The sequence below is a fragment of the Dreissena polymorpha genome, chromosome 10 (assembly GCF_020536995.1).
Source record: "Dreissena polymorpha isolate Duluth1 chromosome 10, UMN_Dpol_1.0, whole genome shotgun sequence".
NCBI lineage: Eukaryota > Metazoa > Mollusca > Bivalvia > Myida > Dreissenidae > Dreissena > Dreissena polymorpha.
In genome coordinates this window covers 80890902-80917401 of record NC_068364.1, presented here as the reverse complement: position 1 = coordinate 80917401, position 26500 = coordinate 80890902, and the positions used below count along the sequence as shown (strand labels likewise).

Here is a 26500-nt window from a genome sequence, read left to right as displayed (position 1 = left end):
AAGGATCTTGGCACACTTGCTGTTTCCATCGAAAGATTGATGATTTTTGTCAGTATTGGTAGCAGTTCAGTTTTGCATTCTTTTAGAAACCAAGTTGGAATAGGGTCAAGCTCGCAAGATTTATTTGGGGATTGCATTATGATATTTTCAACTTCTTTCTCAGTTGTCGGACGGAAATGTGTCAAACTGCATGTTTCTGCTGTTGGGTAATTATCATTACTATGTTTTGAATTTGCTTGAGATAGGGCATGTTCAGAGATATCTTTTCTGATACCTTCAACTTTATTTATGAAAAACTTATTGAAATCTTATGCTAACTCATCGGATGTTTTGCCAGACGGGAGAGCTATTTCAGATGGGCCATCAGGTCAGTGTTTTGTGATTTTGTGCATGCTCTTTTGATCACGGCCACAGGATGTTACTTTATCTGAATAAAAATCTACGCGTGCTTTTTTCAACATTTTGTTCATTTTGACGCAGTGGTTTCTATAAATTTCATGATCAATAGTGAGTCTCGATTTTAGCCATTTTCTTTCCATCTTTCGTTGATATGTTTAGCGTCATAAAGCTCATCTGTGTACCGCGGGCAAGTCGGCTGCAAGGTTATAGATTTTGTTCTTAGTGGAGCATGTTTGTCTTCCAAAGATGAAAGATTAGTACCATAAGTTTGGACCAGGGTTTCAGGGCCATCTATATTTTCAAATTGTATTTCTGACTCTGTGATATCCTGTTTAAATGTTTCAATATTGATCTCTCGTAGTTTCCGAAAGGTTACAGTTTTTCTTACCGGAGCTGGTATTGATGCTCTTGCATTAAAGATGTCGGCATAATGGTCTTTAGAAATGTTTCCTGAGCCGACTGAAAGTCCAGGATCGGTAACAACTACGTTGGATACCGTATCCACAGTGTCCCTGGTGATCACAACGTCCAGAGTGTGTCCTCGTACGTGTGTTGGCATTTTACATGCTGCATCATACCAAAAGAATGGAGTATGTTATTGAATTTTAGAGTATCTTTATAAGACGGATCGTCAAGGTGGAAATTCAGATCGCCGGTCAAGATTATGTATTTATCTGTTATTGCATAATTGTTACCTTTTAGTGAGCGAAAAATCAAAGGATTATGTCGTTCATTCAGTACAATAGAGATCAATTTCTGCATTGTGCAGGTGTGGATAGAAAATTGATAAAACCGGACAATAAAACTCTTTAACTATTGAAATCTTATATGATTATATTGTACAATTATCTTCGTTGTTCAAAGTTTGAATGCCAAACATGAGTTTTGATGCATTAATTGGATTTAATATACGCGTGTTTATTTACATTTGTAAGCGTTCGTACTGATAGCGCGAATATTTAAAGAAGTAATGGTCCGCGTCCTCGGTGTGGTAACTACAGCTACATTTGGGTAATTAAAGGTAGGTGATTTTCAAAAAGATGCGCTTTCAGATCACTACAATGGTTTCTTATTCGAGCATGTATTACTTGGTATTTTCTTTCACCCTGTGAATAATACGAAGGGACTTTAGGTGCTTTGAATTTTTCTTTAAGTTTTGTTTTAAATTCGTCCAATGTATTTGAATTTCGTATATCAGGATCAAGATCATTCCATAGTTTGATTGCTGATGGTATAGCAGAGTTTGAGTATATTTCGAGTCGTCTAGGTAATGTGAGAAGATTATCACCATTTCGTAGGTAATACACGGAATTTTCATTTACGGTTGTTGGAAACATGTCTGAAAGATATTCTTGTAGGATACCCTGTGTGTGTTTGTAAACTAATATTAGTTTTTGAATGCAGCACATGTGTTCCAGTGATACCCAGCCAATTTCAGTAAGTAAATTAGTAGAAGCGTGTTTCTGATATTCAACTCATTTGTCTGTTGGTATACCGATTATAGCAATATCATTTCCCTTTACAAACCACGTGATATTGTCTTTTCAAATATATTTTTATCGCACACTTCAAAATCTGCATCGTATTATTCTTGTTCGCAGATTTTACTGTTAACTATAAATACAAAGTTTAAGTTTAAATAAAAATAAAAAACAGAAATCCTTCCAGATCAGCTTGTGAATATGGTGGCTACAGTAATTCCCTGAGAGGTATCCACTGCAAAGATTTCGATGTAGCATCAATTTGTCAACGTAAAACGTCAAACGAAACACGTAGCACCGACCCGACAGTAAACGTTCACGGATTGTGCATAAATAATAAAAAACCGGAAATATTGAAAAACATATAGACTCATACCTTCAACCAAAACTACTTATAAACGGTATACCGGTATTATGCAAAAACACAAATCTCCACTTCAAATGGTTAACATGAAGGCAATCGCTTGAAAACTCCTAAATAACTTTTTTTATTCCTCCCAGAACATCTACATAATTTTGCAACCAATGTAAATACTCAACTGTTCATCATCCTTTGTATAATGTTTACATAAAGTATGTATGGTTATAACAATAACCTTATTCAAATCGTGGCCAAAACATCGAGCAATATCCAATATTCACCGTCAGCCTTTTTTCTTACTAGGCTAGTGTTCACCATCACTATTAATATCGTACGAGCTAACACTGATCTAGCTCATTCACTGTCTGCGGAGTTTGACAGCTTGACTCATTAAACATGTTATTCTCCTGGTGTTGATTAATTTGTTGCAATTGAACTGACGTAAACAATAGCAACATATTAAATTGAAAATACGCATAAACGTGACTATTCGCTTTAACCTACTAACGTATTTCTTGTTTATATTATCATAAACATTTTACTCACATTCTATATTTGCACAAACTGTAATTGTCTACAAGTTTTCCCTCACAAGACTTTCCGTATAATCTCGGACTAGGGTTGGTAAGGTCCTTCTGCATACTGTGAGTCCTTTCCACATGTGACTGAACAGCTCTGCCACGAACCTAAACTGGATCAGCCACCACATACGTTAAACATTTAAAAATTTGTGTTTTATACTTGGTAAAATGTGTTGATTTGTTCAATGTTTCAACTCGTTCGGCATCTTGACAAAATTCAAATCGGATACTTACTAATGACGCTGCATAGGCATACTTTATATTCGCTAGATTCATCAACACAATAATCCCCAACCGGGCTGGTTTATGATTTGTGCAGGTTTTTTACCTCTTTCTTAGTCCCACATCGCAGGTCACTTAGCAACCCTACCACGTTGGCCATTCTAACCAACTGCCGTGCACTGAACAAATATCTTACTCGAAAATCCATCTTTCAACGTACATTGTTTTGTCTATTCAGGTTATAGTAATGTTTCTCACACCTAAATAAAAACCTGTCTAACAATCATGTATTCTAACCTGGGTTATAACAAGGGTTGCTCGGTACACCATATACTCGGTAGCATCGCCATAACAATTATCCCTAAATCGTTCTGGTCTTAGATTGGTGCATGTTCTTGTCCTCATTCGTCATAACAATTATCCAGAAATCTGTCTGGTCTAGGTGTAGGTTCCTGTCCTCTTTCATAAGCCAACATCACAGGTAACCGAGCAACTAGACCATGCTGACCAATCTGACCAGTTGCCATTTCCTGAAATTTAGAAATCTCATTAAACCTAGTACACGTGTTAATAGTTTTTACAGCATACATTAACGTGGTCTTGATGACACGCTCTTATTGATTTACAAATCGCAGATTAATCTAGCATTTTAATTTGAAATAAAAATATTTAAGTGCTATCTCACTTCAACCAAATACGCATTACCTGTACACAGTTGCTTGGTACACAATTGTGACACAATATCAGGACCGGTACATTTAAGTCCGCTTTTTCTTGGTGGCTTGTTCGTGTTGGTTCGTTTCCGTGTTTTTGTGTGACATTCTGACACGTCACACTGCAAGCCGTCCACGTGATCCATTCAGCCTAATTGCCATCAACAACATTTGTTTTGTAATTATTTAAAGAGACTCGTTTGCTGATTTTTGTATTTTTGACACATGTCAATTAATGAATTACCTATGTTATAATTCGATAATTGTTGATAATAAAAAGAGAAAGATATAATAAAAAGCTCTGCCTCCTTTGCTATCAAATCAATAATGTCTCGAAGCTTAATCTAAGGGTCTACTTCTCCGCCACGCACGAATGTATGTGACTGTTTATCCTTTATCTTCGTAATTCACGTTTTTGCGAAATGATCGATGACCAGCGTTATTAACACTACATTATTTTTTCTGATTTCGATTGATGATTGTCAATTAAAGAACCGATATTGAAAATATTTTCAAATTAAGGAGTGCGTTTTGCTTGTTTAATTATAATGCATGCATTATTTTTTGCATTTACAAAAAATATTAAATTGTCATTTTTCCAAATTTGGAAAAATCCATCAAAGGCGTCATAATGTGCAACAACTCTGTGTACTAACGTTTTCTATAAGCACACAGATGATCATCGCAGCGGTCGTTAAGAGTTCAGTTGTCAGTACTGAATGGAGTGACCGATGATTGAGTGAACATCAGAGGAACTGCGCAGCTGTAATATGTGGTAAATAAGAAAATTAGCGCTATGTAGGCCCTAATTAATTTTACTACATACATGTACAAAAGAGATTAGCATTTTTATCAGAAGGAGTCTATTTTATAATACAACCGTACTGTTTGCTATCTGACTGTCTTGAAACCCCATGTTGTAGTGTAAATTGGAGTCAGATTGGATTGTTAGATAAAAGGAGGACTGTAATCAAAAGCAACTCAGTATTTAGGCACATACGAATAACAGCTAATCAAAGTTGTTTTGTAATATAAATATCAATATTGAAATAAGGAATGCATGCATAAAATCCATAATTGGATAGCCGTTTATGTCTTAATGAATGCGACCCAATCATATAAGTAAGTACACTTTAGTAAGTAGATACTTTGTCAATTATTATCTAATAAAATATAATGAAATTAACACAAACCTCTCAACTGGAACACTGGGTAGTGTTTCTGCATTGATTGGGGTCAGCAATGTTTTGACAATCAGAACACTGGAGACCTTCTGAAATAAATCACTGACCAAAATCAAAATAAAATTCGTTTTAGGACAGATTGTTACACTTGTGCAGTGAAATGATCCTACTTTGTTTTATCCGATACGCCAATTAAACATAGAGCTGTCAATCATAAAATAAGTCCGAAATGTGAGGACATTTTTTCGAAAACGAAATCGGTTGTGAAAATAATTTCAAAATAATGATATAAATATATAACATTGAAAATACCGATGTTAATTTCTCTGTCTTTCAAACAAAGTAGTAAAATGATATTCTGAAACAAATGATTATTGCGTTATATTGTTGGCGTTTTGGAAACGTTAATCAGATATTATCGGATGCAAAGAAATAAATCGCCGCGAATTCCACCGAAGATCGCAGTGTACCTCATTCGTAGGCTAAGTCCTGCTCCCAGATTTTTTTGGATATTTTTTTTATTTTGTATTTACATTTGAATACTAATATTTATATGCATGTACTATTTTAAAAGCATATTTTTTGTCATTTATTTCACGATTTGTAGACTAGAAATCCGAAATGTCATATTATTTTAATATTATTGCAAATCATTTTATTTTATATCAATGGTTCCTTTAATTCAGTTGTCATTATGTTTGCTATATCTTCTGCAAATGATACAGAAACTGGACCTGGCGGTGATATGTGTTAGTTATCTAAATAAGGTCTGATTCCACTAAATAATGATGTACCCCTCCGTGGTACCTATTTCTAAAGAATTATTCTTCTCTTCTGGTTTGAATGCGATTTAGCGATTGCAATCATTCTTTGTGTGGTTATTTCCTGTATCCTATTTGTGTTTGAAACATTCTGGTGCATTTCATCAGGGACTACGTTGAAAGATGAACGTTTGAAGTTCGTTCATTGAAGTAGTGTGCTCTTTTCGAAATTTCATTGCCGAGACCATGATTCCATAGGGCGCTAGCATTAGGACCAATTTCGCTTTCTTTAATGGTGCGATTGGTATCTTTTTGAATGCATGATTGGGAAAGTCATATTTATCTTGACAATGAAACCCGGCAGAATTTGATAATTCAAATGCTGTGGTAGTTGGCAGTTTTCTAATGGGACCCTATGCAAATAGGCATTTGTTTAATCCAACCTTTAACATCCCTAGCATGCATTGCTTGCAAAACAGTGCCAACACATTGTTGACATCAAGGTTAGACACTCCCGAATGTGTTGTATTTTATTTAAAATTACAATTTTAAATAATAAACTTTTATTTTACAAAGCTACAAAGTTATCCGATAGCGAACAACTGCATAGCATGCAATGCTTTGATTTGATATGAAATCAAACATTCGGTCAAGCGATTTACCAGAAACCTTGTTTGCATCGCACTCATTTTGACGATCATATGAAAACAAAATTGCATTGAAAGCGCTCGTATCTACCGCGTCCTTTCTGACTCGACTGACCGCAGGAAATAAAAAAAATTGTAAACTTTATTGTTTTTTAACAATATGTTAATACACTTAGTATGTTGGCCAGTGTTCATGGAACTGTTTATGTATAATACTCAAAATGATGGTAATATGCGTACATAAGTAACCATTGAAAAACTGTCCTTGTTAAACAATGCACGAATTATTACACACAGTTATCCGTTAAACTAATATCTGTGCAATTAAGTCTTGGACTGATTTAATTTCGTCGTGTTTCAAATAGTTCAACTTCTTCTAATATCGGTTGTATTAGCCATTGAGTACCTTTATTGTAATTCAGAATACTTATTCTCTTTCATTTTTTTTTTAATTTCAAATTATGATGAGTTGATGTAAATGTTTACATACATTTTGTGTTTAGTGATTAATTATTTCCATGTGCAGTGCTGTACTTAACCCTTTGTGTCTTGGCGTTACTTCTTGTAGTTGGTAAGAAGAGTTTATAGTTTCCTATATAACAAGCATATTTACATTCGTAAAATGTTTATAAATGCAATTAATATATTTGATGGATCTGGATAAATAGCCAAACAGTACAACATTGAATTGCAATACGCGTGGAAATAGTAGCGTATGTATTAGTTAAAAAACCCTCTTTAGAAACTGGACTGTGTTGTGTAAGCAAAAGAAGCAAAACATTTAATGGTACCAGATCTTATCTGACTTTACTTAAGTTAAGGTTAGTACACTTATTAAATATGTAGCGTAATTATATTTTTACATAGTTATTTAACATGCAGATAAAATATATAAAGATACATTAGCAGTTACGTGAATCTTGTCGCGAACCAGGATACTTCGTTATCGTTATGCAATGTTATGCCATATAGTTCAACATGTAGCAATTATGAATTAGAAATACGGATTTATCTATATATATGAAAGTGATTACCATGACAACACAACGAGCACGTCACATATTGAAAACTCGTGTATGTTGTTTACTATTATTTTGTCCGCCATATTGTAAACTGTACATTCATTGAGTAATCAAATGTAATAAGCAAGGAATAAAAACATTTAACGAATAGATACGTACCATAATTGTTAAAAAAAATTATTATTTTCATGATTTACAAGTTATTCGAATAATACCGCTAAAAATGAAGTTGAGAGATCTTTCAAAATTCACTGCTCTTTAAAAAGATGTCGATATGGATAAAACAAATAAATTTCCGATTGAATGCAATCGATGTCTGCGCCGCCTTAAGGCCAGCATTTTTATTTTATTTGTTTTACGGGAAATTTTTCAAAAAAAATGAGTCGGGGGGGATAAATAAAAATAAATATAAAATCATGAAAAGTGAGCACTCTGTCTTAACTGATTATTTATTTTATTTTTGAAAATTTAAAATTAAGCCAATTTAACCTTATGTATACTTGTATTAACCTTTAAGTGTTTTATATATCTTATAACACTGTTGTAGAAGCTTATTATAATGATAGTAAACATATTTTTATATATATCTATTTGTAAAAGCACCTTTCGCATGTATTATACTATATTGCTTCAATAGAGACCATTAACCACGCCAGGTGTGTAGTGTATTATAGTTATCGTTAAACTTTTGTTGAATGTTAATCATATGCATGTTTATAACATGCATTTGACTTAAATAAAAAAAGAATTGAAAACTTTTTAAATTGTTTAATAGCTTTAAATAACAACCAACTTTGTAACTTTAATCCATGGAAGGAATATGCACACTAAAAAATACTATTTAATATAAAACAGACTTGCTTTATATCATGATAATTTGTATCAATCATGAGAAAAAATGAGCAACATAACAGGAAATTGGACCTTAGGGCGATTGCGACCATTTTGGCTCCAAAAGAGCAGTGTGATCAGAATCCAAACTGTTCAACATAATTGTCATTCAGTCAGTACTTCTAAAGATGTTAAGCGAACACTTTGGATCCTGATCAGACTGCGCTTGAATTGATCTTGATCCAAACTTTGTGTAGTGAAAGTTCTAGTACATAAAATGTGAATATTTTATTTAAGAAACCGTGAGTTATAGACTTATAAAAATATGTGCTGCATTTCATTTTATATTCAAAGAGAGTTATAGTGTTTATATATGTAAAGTGAACACAAGAGGCATGACTACAATATTTGGTGTGTAACATCGTTATGAGGTTCTCTTTGAAGTTTGTTCAAATCATGCAGAAAATTTGCCCTCCCTAGGGGTTTATGTTTTGCTTATAAATATTAATAATATAATCATTCTCTGAAACCGCAAGGCCCTTTGGTTTGTTGCGTTGCATGCCAACCATATAGTGGTTCTTTGCTAAGTTTCCTCAAAGCATGTCTCCGTGGTCAAAAATGTTTGCGCTTCAGGGGTCAACTGATTTATATAGATTAATGTCTTTGATAATCCCTAACAACACAGACACTGCAAGGGTCAGGGGTTCAATATTTGGTGTGCAACATGTTAGTGTTTTCTTGTTCTAGGTGTGATCAAATCATACATTTGGAGTTAAAAATAACCCGTCCTTGTTTCGCATGCGTAATATTTACTCATATAATAAACAATATTATTCTCTCGAAACGCATGGGTTAGGTGATAATTATTTTGTATGTGACATTGTATGGCGGTAATCTTCGTAGCCCCAACAAAATATTGCGGTAAAAGACACAATATACCTAGAAACCTAGATTTATTTCATTGAACATTTTCTTAAGTGAAAGCCGTATAAAGAATTAAATAGCACATGAAGCAAGGATTTAAATTGTTCTAGTAGAATTACTCTGCTGACTGTATATAACTTACTCGCAAGATTAATTATATATAGAACACAACTTTTGAACTATGTAATTGTATATTTTAAAATAGTATTGTATTTTAAAAATTTCGTAAAAGACTCACAGTATTGTCAAAATAAAATGGTGTAAACTTTTGCACATATTATTTTGTTCCTCTCTTATTCACAGTTTAAGTTCAAATGAAAATTTCTATGGAATGTGTTGTCTGTATTATTTTAAGGAGAAACAGCAATAACATGTTTTGGATATATAATAAACAAAGAGATATATAAATGTGAAGATAATAATAACCCTTGGAACAAATACATAGAGCCGTTTGAGCACCAGGGCCCTTGCTACACTTTGTGGGATTGGGGCCGGGGCCCTTAGAGGATGGAATTTCACGTCGTTTTCGGCAAAAAGGGGAATTTTGCAAGATCTTTTCACCAATCATTCAACACTTAATATTGCTCTATTTTAATGTAATTTACAAAAATATACATTGAATCAAAGGTTTATAGCAAGATACCAGCTGGCAACATAGGTATAAACATATTTGTTTTTTGTTTTGGAGGGGGCAATTTTAGGTGAAATAAGGGAAAACAGTATACTAATTTAAGGTGGGAATGGGGCCGAATTTCGGCCCAAAAAACGGTAAAACGAGGGCCCTGAGCACATTTATCAACAAAGCCTGAGGTGTGATAAATTTATTTGCATTCCTTGCAGTACAAATCTTGCAGTATGAAAACATTTTTTACAGTTGATAGAACATCATATTTCGGCTTAATAATAACTCATTTTTTTGAAAAATAATGTCAAGATGCATGGTGCAGTTTTAAATCCATATTTTTGTCAGTTATTGATAACCTTGCTCCTGTGAAAGTTGTTAGATTTAAGCAAAGAACTGAACCCTGGGTTACAAATGAAATTTTACAATGTATTAAGGATAGAGATAAATCTTTTAATACTTATAAAAAAGTAAATTCATCTGAGAATTATGATCATTTTGAATCTCTTAGAAATAAGGCTCAGCATCTTATTTATTGTGCAAAAAGGGACTTAAAAAAAATTCTATCATGGATAATGAAAATGATTCGAAATCCTTATGGAATTCACTTAAAGAACTAGGTATGCCATCCAAAAAAGTTAAATGCACCTCTGAAACTATTGGTTTGAACATTAATGGTGACATTATTTTTGACAAGATAGAAGTGGCCAACCATTTTAATAGTTTTTTTTACAACAGTAGCATTCAATCTTGTAAGTGAATTACCAACATCTTTACGAACATTTGGCAAAGATTTCGTGTCTGCTTATTATTTTAAAAATGTGTTTTTTCGAAACAGTTGCTCTTTATCTATTGTTACAGAAAACAATGTTTTTAAGTACCTGAATAAACTTAGTGCCAGTAAAGCAACAGGACTAGATGGTATTTCTTCACGTTTTGTAAGTGATGGAGCTTCTATTATTTGTTGTCCACTTACACATGTCATTAATTTATCTATAATACAAGGTATTGTACCTGATGATTTTAAAGCTGTACGAGTTGTTCCATTGTATAAAAAGGGTAATATAAATGAAGTCGGCAACTACAGACCTGTATCAATTTTGTGTATAGTGTCAAAAATACTTGAACGAATTGTATATGGCCAAGTAGAAAACTATCTAAATAAGCAGAAGTTATTGTATGAGTTTCTGTCAGGATTTAGGAAATCTTTCTCAACCGACACATGTCTGATACATCTATCTGACTATATTAGGTTTAACTTAGATAAAGGTAATTATGTTTTGCAAAAAGCCTTCGATACTGTTGACCATTTTATACTTTTTGATAAACTGAAAATGATAGGGTATTCCCCTGATGTTATTAGAAGGTTTGAATCTTACTTATCTAGTCGTATACAATGTACTGATGTTTCTGGTATACAATCATCTTTGGAAAATGTCACATGTGGTGTGCCCCAAGGCTCAATACTGGGACCTCTGCTTTTTTTAATATACGTGAATGACATGGCAGGAGTTGTAAACAATAAACTTTTATTATATGCCGATGATTCTGCTATTCTGGTGTCTATCAATTCTAAACATGATATTGAGTGTTTATTAGCACAAGATCTGGAAAGAGTTAGTCACTGGTTAGTTGACAATAAATTGTCATTACACCTGGGTAAAACAGAATCAATTTTATTTGGCTCGAAACCTAAGTTAAAGAAGGAGTCTTACCTTAATATTTCGTGCAATGGTACAGTTATACAGAACACTGACTCAGTCAAATATTTGGGTGCTACTTTAGATCAATGTTTAAGTTTTGAAAGTATGGTTACATCAGTCATTAAAAAGGCAAATGCAAGACTTAAGTTCCTATACAGAAAGCAAAAGTTTTTATCATTTGATACCAAAAAAATGTTAATTATGTACTTGATTCAATGTCACTTTGATTATACCTGTTCTATATGGTATTTTGGCATTTCTCAGAATCTGAAGAACAGACTCCAGGTTACACAGAACAAGATCATTAGGTTTATTTTAAGATTAGATCCAAGAAGTCACATCAATAAAGAATACTTTCTTCAGTTGGGTTGGTTACCTGTTGAAAAAAGAGTAGAACAAATAATTCTTAACCATGTTTTTAAAATACACTCAGGTTCTGCCCCTTTTTACCTGAATGAGAATTTTATGCTAGCCAGTACTGTTCATAACCATAATACCAGATTTAGCAAAGGGTCATGTTTCAGTATCCCTAAAGTAAAAGGGTTTGGCAAAAAGTCCTTTTCATATATGGGATGTTCATTATGGAACAGCTTACCAATTGTCATAAAAGATTCCCCCAGCTTACAGACATTTAAGGCTGCAGTAAAAAAGCATATTTTATATAGCTTATAGTTTCTTGATAAAGCCTGTAATCTCTCTCGCTGTGATGACTATTGTTATTCAAATGATGTGTACTGTTATTCAAATGATGTGTATTGTTATTCATATGTTAATTTGCTAATTTTACCACCCATAAGAACATAGTAGATGTGCCTTGCTAGGACATGTCATCATTCTTCCAGGACCACAATGGAAATAAGGAAATTTACATTTCCTTTTTTGTGCTATCCTGGGTATATGAGTACTTGCCCTGGTACACTATGGTAGTATTTAATATGTGTTGCAACGATTTTATTTTATTTTTTTCTAAATGATATAACAAGAAGCAATATTTATGTATTTTTTTTACCAAATGATAGCTTTCTAATTGCTTTTAAGCTCCTGTCTTTTAGCTAATCTGTGATATTTGTATTTCATGTTATGCAGTAATTTTTAATTATGTTGTGTACCATGCCATATGTATTTTATATACTGAAATAAATCTATCTATCTATATAAGAAAAATAAATAAAACTTTCTTGTGACTCTGAAGGACATACGAAATCGGGACCCAATGTTATTTTCTTCAGAAGCTGTGTTGCATACTTTTTTTTCTAAATAAAGAATATATATGGGTGGGTGGGGAATGGGATTATTGATGCAAGTACCTGTGGTTCAGTCCTCATGTTCATTATAAAGAAACGTAAAGTAGCACTTCTTGAACATTTTCGGGATGTTGATTTTTATCTATAAAAATATTACAGGATATTCATTTTAATAAATACGCATATTTATTAAACCTACCCAAAGCTTTTTAACACACAGAAAATTATCAATGGTGACACCTCTTCATCATCTGCCAAAACTCATTATTATTTTTAATTTCGTATCACATAATATGGGCATGATGTCAACAATGGTATTCTGAAGATTATCTTTTCTAATTGAAATTGTTTCTGCTCCGTTTTTAATTAATTTGAATTTACAATATGCTACATTTGTCTCGTTGATGTTAATGTCCGCCATTTCGGAAATGCAATATGAAAATCATTTGTTAAATACTCACCGATTGACTAATAGCGTGTGATATTGGCTGCAATAGCCAATGAAAATCGCTGACGCTTGATAAGTGGAATTGGCACAACGAAACAATCCGTATTATAAACAAATTTTGAACAACACTTTCGGCAATCTGCGCATTTTTTTTTTCTAGTTTTGGATAAAATACTAGGTCGGCGGGTGAAATGTAAATAAAAAAAACGAAAGTGACTTTTATTTTTATTTGTATTTGTCGAAAAATAGGGTCGATCGCTCCCGTAAAACAGATCATTAAAAAATGCTGGCCTAACCTTCCATGACGATTCGTATAAGCCAAAGCATTTGAAATACTTTAAATGACTTAGCAGACTATGTGCTATCATTCAATAAAATATTGATCAATTCAAACGAAAGATCAATTACTACATCTCTGCTGAAACAAACCTCGATCGACAAGCATCTCTATTAATCAATAACACTTGAGGACTATATAATATGTACATTCCACCAGGACAGATGTCAGAATTTCTCTTCTGTGTCATAACACTGGTGTCTTATCACTACCAAAGTCGAGAACTATCAGCTACCCACCTCAACCTGAATAATACCGTCTACTTTCGTGTATATTATGGTGGCTAATGTTTGCGATAACGTTCTTACGTAGTTGCGGGTGTAAAAGCTTCACGACAAAATAACCGACCGAACATGACGATTCTTGTCGTTTTGGAGTGGCGGCGTGTTTTAACTTCAGACCCGCTAACAGTCCAGTGCTCGTTTTCAGCAACCCATGTTTAGACAAAGCAATTAAAACAAGACTTACAGTCGAAAAAAAATACGTTTAGTTTTTTTAATATATACTGGCTTACACTAGTGATTATTTTATTCGATTTATGTTATTTAAAAATGTTCCATGTGAAGGATAGAGATAGAGCTGGCTTACTCCAAATTTGACTAAAATGAAAACTATTCTTTAACATTCAAATTTAAAGAGTGTTTTCATTCTTAGATTCATGTCTAAGAACTGATTGGTGAATACGGGCCAAGAACGACACATCAATTTTCGCCCAAACGACAGTGTGTACCCGCGAGAACAAATGTATACCTTCTTGTATGTTTTATTCTTAAAAAATGTCGAAATGCTGCAGTCGAGGACCAAATATGGTGACGAAAATCGTTTATATTGTTATTTCGAACTAGTACTATAACTAAGAGCTGGTGAGGACGGTTGTTGTTTTACTTATCGATTTAGGTTTATATAATCTGCATTGGCGCATATTGCAAGACATTTATGGTTAGCTTATTTTAGGCTGGATAATGACCATAGTTTGTTTAACATAGGCTTGAATTATTTTTTAAAAGAGTGTCTTCTAATAACTGCTTTTTCTTGCATAAACGTACAAAATGGTTTTCCCCAAAATCATGACCACGCGACTGAATTATAATAACAGGTATGACTAGACTTTCTACTTCTTCGGATTTATATGTTGTATTCTGTTATGATGGATTTTGAATAGCCTTAAAAGCAAAATATTTTCATGAAAAGACATTTTGCCTCAGTTATGAAACGATGTGTTGGTTTAATGTGTTTGTGTAAAAATGATATTACGAGATATATTTATTAAAACGTTATGTGTGTTAGTTTTTTCTTGTTGCGTTGTTTTACTAAATAAATAGTCGCAGAAATTGCTGTCTACTAATGTACTTTCTGTTTTATTAAAGTGTGAGACGTTTGATGTTTACATAAGATACTCATATAGGGTAATGCATTATTAATAACTTGTTATTTCTAAGTTGAATAATGTGTACACTTAATATAAAAATAATCACATTTAACATAAAACCGATAGTAACATAGGATAAGTATCGCTTTACGCATGCGCGCTTTTTATTGCTTGGTTGCAGTAGGGTAAAATTTAAGGTGGCTTGCGTCTTGGAGTCGTCTCAATTTTTTCGGCGTTGTTGTTTAACCTAAGATGACCTTTACATACCTCGAGGAGACCCGAATGAATACCTTCCATTCAATCCATTGGCTGATTTGAGCATAATCCCCCGGAACATTTGCAACATTACCGCTTCTTTGTAGTATAGGATGTAACACTTTTAAGTGTAGAGAAATGCAGACTACTCTCTTTTGGTCATACGAATCATAGATACACAATTTGGACCAGTCACAATAACGCATTAAATGTAAGTTTCATCCTCAATGCCGCAAGAATTTTAAGGTAAGTGCTTGGTAAGTAGAAGACGGGAATGTACTATCAATAAACGCCTTATGTTGATAACAGAGTATTGCTTTCAATATATCTAATAACATGAATTTTAGGGAAATAAATTAATGAGAACCTGTGGCATTTGTCTTGTATTGTCAGATAAAACCACCGAATTATTATAGTGTCCCTGATATAATGTGTTTGCTATAATAAAACAGTGTGACTTCAATTGTCAATCACAAATTATCGTAGTTTGATGTTTCATTTACAATACGCAATGCGATTTTTATAGACCCGCGTCAAGTGAAAATGGGTCGTATGCAATATTCTGAAAGCATATTTCCAGCACAGACTACTCACCCGCGCAGTCTTGTGAGGATATGCATACAGAGGAGGATACTCAGGAGATACAACGAAACATTGCTTGCGTTTTTATAGAGGAAATGGCAGCCGATGACCAGACTGCACAAATGAGTAGTCTGGGCTTGAGCTACACTGGTCGCATATGACATACGACCAATTTTCGCATGACGCTATATTAATGTGTGGAAAGAAAATTGCGTCTTAATCAAATATCAACAAACCAAATGTTTCGATAACATATAAATAACTTCATAATAAGTCATGTGAGGACACACATGATATATATCTACGAAAACTATTATGTTGTTTAATATACTTGCACTTCATAAAAAACAATTCATGCGGTGGATATGCGACTATTAAGTTACAAAAAGAACACAACACAACTTAATCATTTCTTGTTATTTAATAACTTAAAAACTTAATGTTTCTACTTTTATTTCAAAGTCAGGATATACGCCGAATACCTGTTTTTAAGATATTTCTTGTTAAAAATATATTTTATTTACGATTTCAATTTACATAGAAAATATATAATTCATTAAGAGGGTATATATGTTTTGTTTATAACATGTTTGTTTTAAGGGGGAGATACTGCCCATTTGCCCGTTCAATACAATTAAAACGGCCCTGCGTTAATAAAATAAAACTACATTTCAGCCAAACAACTCTGTATTATTATACAAAACGAAAAGTCAAATTGCAATACATGTTATCGAACTTATTCATTATTAAATATATGGTAAATGAAAATTTGCCGTGCATGATAAATGAACATTTATCGCTTGTTGTAAACTTTTAGTCAAATTTAGACCAGGGCCTGTATTCACCAAACAATTCTTAGACTTAAGTCTTAGAATAAAGAATATTCTTTAAATTGATATATTCAATAAGTGCTTGAATTTTGAGTAAAACTTGTTATTAAACACCTCTATCTATGGCATTCCTCATGTAGAACATTGTGGTATGACATTATTACCAGTGGAGGCATCTGTATATTAAAACACTGAATGCATTTGTCTTGGTTCCAGGTCGTTTCTTTATTCTTAAGTCTAAGAATGGGTTGGTGAATACGGACCCATTATTCATATTACATTGAAATCTCCCAATAGCGCGACTGGTTCATCAATGCCATTCACCGCATCGATTTTATTCATACGCAGGTAGAACACCAAGACGCGAATTTAAAGCTGACTTACAATTTGTATTATTGTTACAAAATGTGAAAACATAAAATGAAAACATGACATTATATGACGTATAGCAAAAGTCACAAGTAAAATAAAGAACAATATTCGTATACAAAACAATTAACGATCTTTGTGTTAAATTTATTTATTCAAACTGATATGTTCAGAATAATGGTCAATTAAAGTGTTTGTGAACGATGTTTCATGTTTATTCGGTGTTGCAACTACTAAAGTAGTTTTTTATACGACGAATCGAGTTTAGACTATGTTTATTCTATAAGCTATATGGACTTAGGGGATACGATACAACCATACAGATTTCATAAATTTATTGAAGCTCTTGAATCAACGTTCCAGTAAATGTTATCCAAGCCATATCACCAGTTTCATATATATTTGATGTGGAGTATTGACTGTACATTCGCACCCACACATGCTCGTTCCTGGTCAGCTTTACAGAACTTGAGGCAGAAATACATGTATGGCTGTTATAACTATATGCATAGGTGGCTGTAAGGCGCGTACTGACGGTCATGATTTCATTGCCTCTTTCCAGAAAAAAGTAAAGGCCGTTACCGGCAATAGGGCAGATTTGTGCAGAAAAGTAGTATATCCCGTCCACAGGAGCTTTGAAGTGACCAGTGCTGGCGTTGTAGGCATTCCCTTCGTTGAAGATCACAGTTTGAAATGCATTGACAAGATTTGACAAAACGTTGAGCCCGTGAGCGTTGAAGGCAACTACATGGCCTGTAATATGAAGTATATAGATTAATTCAAAATTAAGGGTATCATTTATAAAAAAAACAAATTAACCTGTCACCACACTGCCACACAGAGAGAGAGAGAGAAAGAGAGAGCGAAACAGAGTGCTAGACATAGAGACAGAGAGCGCGCGAGAGGGAGAGAGAGCGAGAGAGAGAGAAGAGGGAAAGAGAGACTCAGAGAGAAAGAGAGATAGCAGAGATTCAGAGAGATAGAGAAGAGAGGAAGAAGAGAGGAAGAGAGAGAGAGAGATAGAGAGAGAAGAGAGAGAGAGAGAGAGAGAGAGAGAGAGAGAGAGAGAGAGAGAGAGAGAGAGATGAGAGAGATAGAGGATAGAGAGAGAGAGAGAAGAGAGAGAGAGAAGCCCGAGAGAGCTCGGCTATCTCTAGATGATATCGCTAGCTAGATATCGTATCTCTCTCATCTCTCGCTATAGCTATCTATGAATCTATCGCTATTCTCTCGACTATCTCTGCATATTCTCTTCGCTCTGAATATGAAGAGATATCTCCGATATCCTGCTACGAGAGACAGACAACAGACATACAGACAGACAGACAGAAAAACATACAGAAAAACAGACAGAAAAACAGACAGACAGACAGACAGACAGAAAAACAGACAGAAAAACAGACAGACAGACAGACAGACAGACAGACAGACAGACAGACATACAGAAAAACAGACAGAAAAAAAGACAGAAAAACAGACAGACAGACAGACAGACAGAAAAACAGACAGAAAAACAGACAGACAGACAGACAGACGGACGGAGGGACGGAGGGACAAAGATAGCGACAGAGAGACAAATAGACAGAGAAGGAGACAACCCACTTATATTAAATGCTGTCTGATTATAACAAATAAACGAGTTTTTTTATCTTAATCGAAAAACACTTGTACCAGCCATGAAATTAAACATAATTCAATGCTTGAAGCTGATTGCAAGATTTTTATCAAAGATAAATCTGTTTTCCAACCGTTTTTACTTCGAGTAAAATCTATAAAGAAGGAAATCTGATAATAGAAACGTTTAAGCCTTTTCTTACTTTGGGTATCCTGATAATTTGTACTTCAATAAATGTCGGATTCTACATTAATACATGTTTTGTTAACAACACTTATAGTGCGGTTGATTCCGACAATTTTGGCTGATCGGTTCTTTTTAAGTGTGTGTATATTGATTTTTACGTAAATGTTGAATGTCGCAAGTCTGATGCTTTATGTCAGAACAAACAATAAATGGCGCAAACTGCTCAGGCGGTTTAAAATTGTACAAACAGAAAATATCAACGCCCGGAAGTGACGAGTCAAACCCGTCCGGTTCTCAAAACGTCGATTTTGCACATCAAAAATGTAAAACATGTCAATGTTTTCAATGCATGCAAATAATTACATTTCAGCATACAGTGACATTACTTTATGGAATGTATAGTGATTGAGTATTTCGTTTTATTACAATGTTATTACGTTGTTTTATCATTCAAGTCAGGTTTTGGTTATTTTATATAATTTTATGACGGTGAATGTACATGCTATATGAAGAAATGTTGATCCAATTTTCATAACATTAATATATCGAGCGTTAAGAAATAGAATGTTTGAGGCTATACTTTATTTAACAATTAAAGGTTTCCTCAAAATTTTAGTTAATTTCCTAATGCCTGAGCCTAATTGTAGTATTATTTATTTCCTTTAAATGTGGCTTCTCTTCAGACTGAGTTAAACGAAGGTCAGTGTTTGTATTTGTTTACGTCGTTTAAGCTAGGAATACTGGTATAAATAATATAACGCATATCCGCATATGGGACGATCAATCTTAATTCAAATAACCTACCAATAGTCCATCAAATCCCGTTCTACCAACACAAGAACACTTCGGTGTACAATGTTAATATACACAAAAAACAAGATTCTGCAAATAACGATTTCGGGCGTTGATGTTGATTGGTTTTTGTTGTTGGCAGCGATCTTTAATAAAATGAGAGAGTTATGACTCATGTCGCGGATGTTTTTCTTAACAATTCTTAGGCTCGTGTACTTAGACAGCTTCGCTAAAACACCTTCATCAATAAAATATTAGAGTCGGCAGAGCGTGAACATGTACGTATGCATGTATTAACGCGCAGTAAACCGGTAACTGACAACATCGCGATTAAGTCTTTGATCTTTTTACTCACATGCTGTATTGGCACAAACTACAAATGCCTCATAATTCCCCTCACAAGTCTTGCCGTACAACGTGGGGCTCGGGTTGGTGCATGTCCTGCTCCTCAGCTTCAGTCCCCCTCCACATGTCACTGAACAGCTTTCCCACGCTCCCCAACTCGACCAACCACCGTCTAAGTTAAACATTATATGAAGTTTGATATTAATACTTGATTAAACTAGTTGATTGTATTAGATTTCCCACTTAATTTGCATAAAAATACAATTGAAATCGGAAACTTACCGATTACGCTGCAGGGTTTATTTGGGCACACTGTATATTCGATAGATTCACCGATGCAATCGTTCCCCGACCGGTCTGGTTTAGGATTGGTACACGTTCTTGTCTTCTGTCGTACTCCCACACCACAAGTAGCTGAGCAATTAGACCACATGGACCAATCCGACCAGTTGCCGTGTACTAGGGAAATAACATATTTCACAACTAGATGACTTAGTTTCACAATGCTTTTAGATAATGTATCAATGAAATATTGTTTTTAAATATTTTTACATAAGACACTTGCAATATATCGTCATAAACTTAACGTCGATTGTTTAACAAACACTGAATCGTCGTAAAATGATGGAATTCATTTTGAAAGTTAAAATCTTACTAATGCTTTAGTTTTTCATACCCGGACAAAGCTGGTTCTGACACATTTTTGACTCAACACCTGGCCCTGTGCAGTTAAGTCCACTGTTGGAAGGAGCCGGGTTTGAGCACGTTCGAGAGCGTTCTTGCGTACCGTTGTTGCACGTTACCGTGCATGATGACCAGCCGCCCCAATCAGCCCAGTTGCCATCAACTGTAAAGATATTTTAGTATAAAAGTCCTTTATATCCTTTCGATATAAATATATATTTCAACATTTTAATAATAAGGTATATCGCGCATATAATGTATAATAATACTTATCATTATATATATTCAAATGTTCAAATGTTCACTATATACAAATATATTATCGACCAAATGTTTCGTATAAATTTTTTTGTTTGGCATAAACATTCTAACCTAGCTGACAGAGTCCACAAAACTTTGGACAAGTTATTTTGGCGTGATGAACATCAGCACAGACGTGAAAGAGGGAGTTGAGTCTGGCGCAGTCCAGTGTAACGTCGTCAATACAAGATGTTGCTAAAGGTATATATGTATATGTATGTGTTTTTTAATATATTAATATTGATTAAATACGGGTTAATATTAGTTTTACTGTACAATAAAGCTTATTATTTAAATATTCGGTTTCTATTCTGATGGTGGGCTGAAAAGGCATATTTTACTACTGATGTAATATTGTTTATTACCTCTCCAATATTAAGCTACATGTAGTAGTTATGTTTAACACTGTATGATCACTTTTCAGTGAATTACGACGATACTAAAAAACACAAAACTTATTTGTTGCGTATAATATAACATTCAACTATGCTGATTATACCTTCGGTTAAACATAATACTATTTCATAGGGTCGAACAACGCTCTCTTTTACAGGAAACAATAAATGCGCATTTATTATACACACGTTTTCTGTGGGAACACAGCTGCTCATTGCAACGGGTACTGCTGCAACATTCATGACAAGAGTACTGCTGTCTGGTCTCGATAGAGCGACCAATGATACCGTTCGGGTCAACAGCTACTGAGCTGCACAACTACACATGGAAAACATTTCATATGAGTTTGGGATTGGGTGGGGAATCCATGCTTAAAAAGCATCTCTGGTTTTTATTTAAATTGTGGATGCTTTTCATTATTTATTTAAGTGAACATTTCCATCAATGTCTTTATTAGGAGGCATTCATGTGAAAAAGTTGTTTAGCATATCTATGCACATGAACTTTGAAAAACTAAACGTCACAGAATTCTAGTTATAACCAAATGTTCTTAATCTTCCTGTTTTTCATTAGCGTTGAAAATAAGACTATGACGCGAAAATTAACTAGAATATTATAGGTTCGACAAGTCACGTTAGCGATCATCTTGTTTTTTTCCTGATTTGTATGCATGGCGAGTAAAAATGTTAAAAACCGAGTAGAACTTAAGACTGTGTTTGAGCCGTAAATGTTGTCCATTTACTGGTGATAAATAGTGTATTGTGTAGAAGAAACACTACAGATATCTTTATGGTCAAGATAAAACGATGGGGTTAAAAAGTCTTAATTGTCCGCAACAGAAATTTTCGGCTTTATAACCTGATCTTTCTGAATGAATAATTTTGACATAACATTGCACATGTGATTCACGACCTTCAATGCCAAGGTCGAACTTCAATGTCAAGTCTTGAACATGGCTATGTATTGAATGGTACTAAACATATCCTGGCACACTTTGCAGCAATATGCCTCGGTGTGTCGTTCGAAAGATCCATCTAGAATACCTTCACGTTCACTTAAAAACAAGGTTAAAGTCAGGCTACAGCAAATTATTTTTAATGTAGGCTTGTCAATCATATTACTTAGCCGTGCATTTTAGGATTTTTAAATACAATTTCACAAATGTAAAACTACTCGAGAAGATTTTGCAAAATCAAAAATCGAATCGCTACCGTAAACATCACACTTGAAACTCAGCCATCAAAGTGCAGACTTAATTGTGACCGAAATATGTCTGTGTAAAATGCGGCACATAGGGTTATTAACTAATGTTATAAATAGCGAAAGCTTAACAATTGTTTTCTATTTTAATGAAAACTGTGAAAAATTATTTAAAAAATTGTCATTTAATATATCATGGAAAATAAAAATAAAAATTCAATACATTATAAATAGTTTAACAATTCACACAATATGTTGCAAAAAGATTAAAAAATAGTAAAGCCGGAAAACGGCATTGAAACAAACAAGTTGGACGTAATGGCAGTTACCTGATTGTCCTGACAGCCCATGTCGTAATGTACTTCATTGCCGGAGTGACGCGTTTTCAAATAACAGGACTATTAACACAGAGAATATCGTCATTTATTATTGACGCTCATTGGGTCATTGTCGACCTGAAATGGCTTGAAGTCTTCCGGGGGTGACTAGAAGCCGATTCCTGTCACCCTAGGGTGACTTCAAACCGATTCATGTCACCCTGGGGTGACTTCAAGCCGACCGGGTGACTAGAATCGGCTTTAAGTCACCCTAGGGTGACATGAATCGGCTTCTAGTCACCCCAGGGTGACTTGAATCGGCTTCTAGTCACCACAGGGTGGCTTCAAGCCACTTTCGGTCGACAATGACCCAATGAGCATTATTGACCGTTTTGCTCATAGAGACTTGCTATAAAAAGTGTTTTTAATAACCCGTTTCCGTAACTACAAATGTTACTTCACATACTAAATTGATGTTAGATTGACAGAGAAAGCATTGAATACGAATAGAAATTCCTTTTATTTTAAACACCACGGATTCTGCGAGAATAACAGAGAATTTATAAACGTTATTCAGAATTTTAAAGCAGTGTAATCATTATGCTCCTCTGTACAATCAATTATATGGAAAAAAACGATGAACCAAACGAATGACACTAACCTCACTATTTGAACATTGACTCGTGTTCGTACACGCCCGTGGGTCAGCGATATTTAGGCAGTTGAAGCATTCAAGGCATTCTGAAATGTTTAAAGGGATAAGAATCATGAATACACCCACGCAAGAACTTCCGTAGAAAGCATTCGCCTATGGGGAAGGGTTTGAAGAGACGTTGAAGAGACGTCGATCAGCAACGCTTTCTAAGATGGGGTAAGACATTGATTTCTTGAGATATAAGACCGTCAATAGAACTGGGCAATTTTTATGTTTAAAAAAAATACAAAATTGCAATAACGGTTAAAGTAACGTCGCCAACTGTTTGAGATAAACATTAACCTATAGGTTAAAATAAGCAGTAAACATAGATTACAAACAACAATATATTATCGACATATATTAAATAACTGAACATATGTGTACACAATTTTTATTATATATTCAGAATGCTATACCAACTAATAGGAGTACTACTTGAGTAATTTATACTGACCACGCGACACTCGACGCTGAAATTCACGGATTGCAAAAAAGGCTTATAAAAAGCGGAATTCTCTGTTCTTATTGTTCCTTATGATTGTGTACAAAAGATATTTCAGTTGTAACCAACTGTAAAAACCAAAGAATAAATTCTTGGTGGCAACAAATAACCTCAAAAAAGAAGAGATTCCTTCTTACTTGTATAGTCAAACTCATTAGATAAGCGTGTGGGCGATTCACAGTTAAACTTTTTGTAGCTTTGTGTGATTTATTATGTTACTCCAGCAGATGTGATCCATCGTATATATTAAACACAATTTGTTTATGTAAAAATGTAAAATGTAAAAAAATCGACATAAATGGTGTATTTCGTCGAAATGTATTTATTTTAATAAGTTCACCTAAAATGAACAGTCAATTTTCAATTCGCGTTGGTGATGCAAAAACACTTTTTATTTTGCTCTAGCTATTATTGTTTTATTTTACATGTTTGTTTGTTAATTTTGCCATACAATTTATGAATCATATCATACCTGATATTCCTATTGCGCACAGTATTCCCGTAAAAATCAAAAGACCTGTAACTGTGGAAAAAATTGATTAATCACTCGCATCGTAGTTCTTGGAACTTTCATTGCAACTAATGTGTTTTGACTCTAATCAGAATTTATATAACGAATAGTTCGACAATCAGTATAGACAATCTAGTGAAAAAATAAATAAGTAAAAACGTAAACAAATTGATAATGGCAATAAATAAATAAATACAAATAAATAACAAAATAAATAAATATAAAACACAAATAAACACATTAAAACATAAATAATAATAAACACATACACAAATAAATACAAAAACATAAATACGTAAAACGTAAATAAATAAATAAGTACAAACTTGACTTACAGGTATTCATCCTCGTGTTGACTCTGTTTCAAAATGTTTAAGAATAACACGCAATTTATAGCCACAACTGTTGTCCGAATTTCGCAATTGCCGTGGATACATAGCATCTGGTGTGCTGATTACCAAATGCGGGAAGAAATGTCACGACTGACCTTAACAAACTTAGGCGCACTATTGCAAAATTCGGCAGGCAAAGCTACAATGACGGTCAGTTGATCAAACCCAAATTTTGCATGAGACGTACTTTTTGAATGTATATTAAATCATAGCGGGTGTGTAAGCTAAAGATAGCCTCGAATCAACTGTTTCTTACCGCGGTTAGTGCACAGTGTAAATTAAACAAGCGCCGCATAATGTATACAGGTTTTACTCACAGGTTTGTTTGCTGAACTATGTAAGGGGGTGTCAGCTAGTCCATTAATATCGCTTAAAGAGAACTGCAAGTTTCTAAACAGTTTTGTTATTAATGTTGTGTAGGTACCTCTCATGTGATGGTCTGTCGTAATGACGGGCTTGCGAGTCATAAGTGCCTAAAGTTTGCGTTTCGGAAAATGTTTTCATTCTTGCTGATTGGTCGTTCCGGTGGATTGCCGTGTTTGTGCTCTTCAAATCTTGAAACATTCGTGTCTCGTACATGGTCTAAATCAAATAGCTTTTTGAAATCTTACCTGTAAATTGACAATCTCCGATAATTCATAAAAAACAATAATGGGCGACTCTTGTTTTGACCCGTTCGTGTTTGGAACAAAGTACATCATCTTAATACAACACAGTTGTGCTTGCAATATTGCCTTCGGCCGTTCAATCACACGACTTACGCTAAAGCTTGAGACATCAACTTTCAGCAGCAATATACACTCACAACATTTGAATCTGCAAAATTCAAGCAACATTTACTTGGTATACGTAAACAATCGCAGAAAGTTTGCAATACCTAAATAAATAGCATTTTCCAAGTTAAATAGGCGTTATATTTTCCTGCTATGTAAATTATATTATATTATATATATATATATATATATATATATATATATATATATATATATATATATATATATATATATATATATATATATATATATATATCTGTTCTAACGCAATGGAAGTGTGTCAAAATACAAAATCTCTGTATAAAAACGCCTAAGTGCAAGCACAAAGTCCGCTGACGTGTTCAGAGGTTTTCCTTTGAGTTTGGACGGTTTCCGGTCAGACATGCTCCATAAAACGATTTCAAATTTGAATATATCATTATGTCATTATATCGCGGGAATATAAAACATATATTGCGTCGGCAAGGTAGACATATTGTGTTGAAGAAATCCATGTCGAGAACAGAACCAATCTTCAACAACCAAAGATGCGGAATTCGTTCTCCAGGAGACGGCTTAAACGAAAACTACAGATATCCAAGCTCTCTAAATTCATTGTTTCCATAGCCTGTGTTTCAAAATTTCGATTGACCCATTCCGATGTCCGTCTGAGATTTTAATACATTTCGAGAATTATTTATAAAAAAATCCATTATCAAAAAATTGTGTGCCACAGTCTTTAAGACATAGGAAGCTACACCCCTGATTTGTTTCCAAGACGTTATCTCTAAAGAATACACACACACAGCTACACCCCTGTCTTGTTTAAGACGTTACATGTATCTCTAAAGTATACACAAACATAGGAAGCTTCACTCCTGACTTGTTTCCAATACATTATCTCTAAAGTACACACACACAACTAC

General features: G+C 34.0%; 1 protein-coding gene across 1 annotated transcript in view; it reads right to left on the bottom strand.

Moving 5' to 3' along the window:
* Positions 1 to 25088, bottom strand: part of LOC127849274 (uncharacterized) — a 44675-nt gene extending 19587 nt beyond the window's left edge. Inside the window, exons 1-10 of the mRNA XM_052381990.1 lie at positions 24766 to 25088; positions 24392 to 24442; positions 23382 to 23461; positions 22733 to 22801; positions 21392 to 21521; positions 20880 to 21002; positions 20500 to 20670; positions 20106 to 20282; positions 19834 to 19995; positions 17468 to 17638 (exon numbers count right to left, since the gene is read on the bottom strand). Coding sequence (XP_052237950.1) covers positions 17468 to 17638; positions 19834 to 19995; positions 20106 to 20282; positions 20500 to 20670; positions 20880 to 21002; positions 21392 to 21521; positions 22733 to 22801; positions 23382 to 23461; positions 24392 to 24442; positions 24766 to 24775 — 1144 coding nt within the window. The 5' untranslated portion in view covers positions 24776 to 25088. The remainder of the gene's footprint in view (positions 1 to 17467; positions 17639 to 19833; positions 19996 to 20105; positions 20283 to 20499; positions 20671 to 20879; positions 21003 to 21391; positions 21522 to 22732; positions 22802 to 23381; positions 23462 to 24391; positions 24443 to 24765) is intronic.
* Positions 25089 to 26500: the final 1412 nt, after the last annotated feature.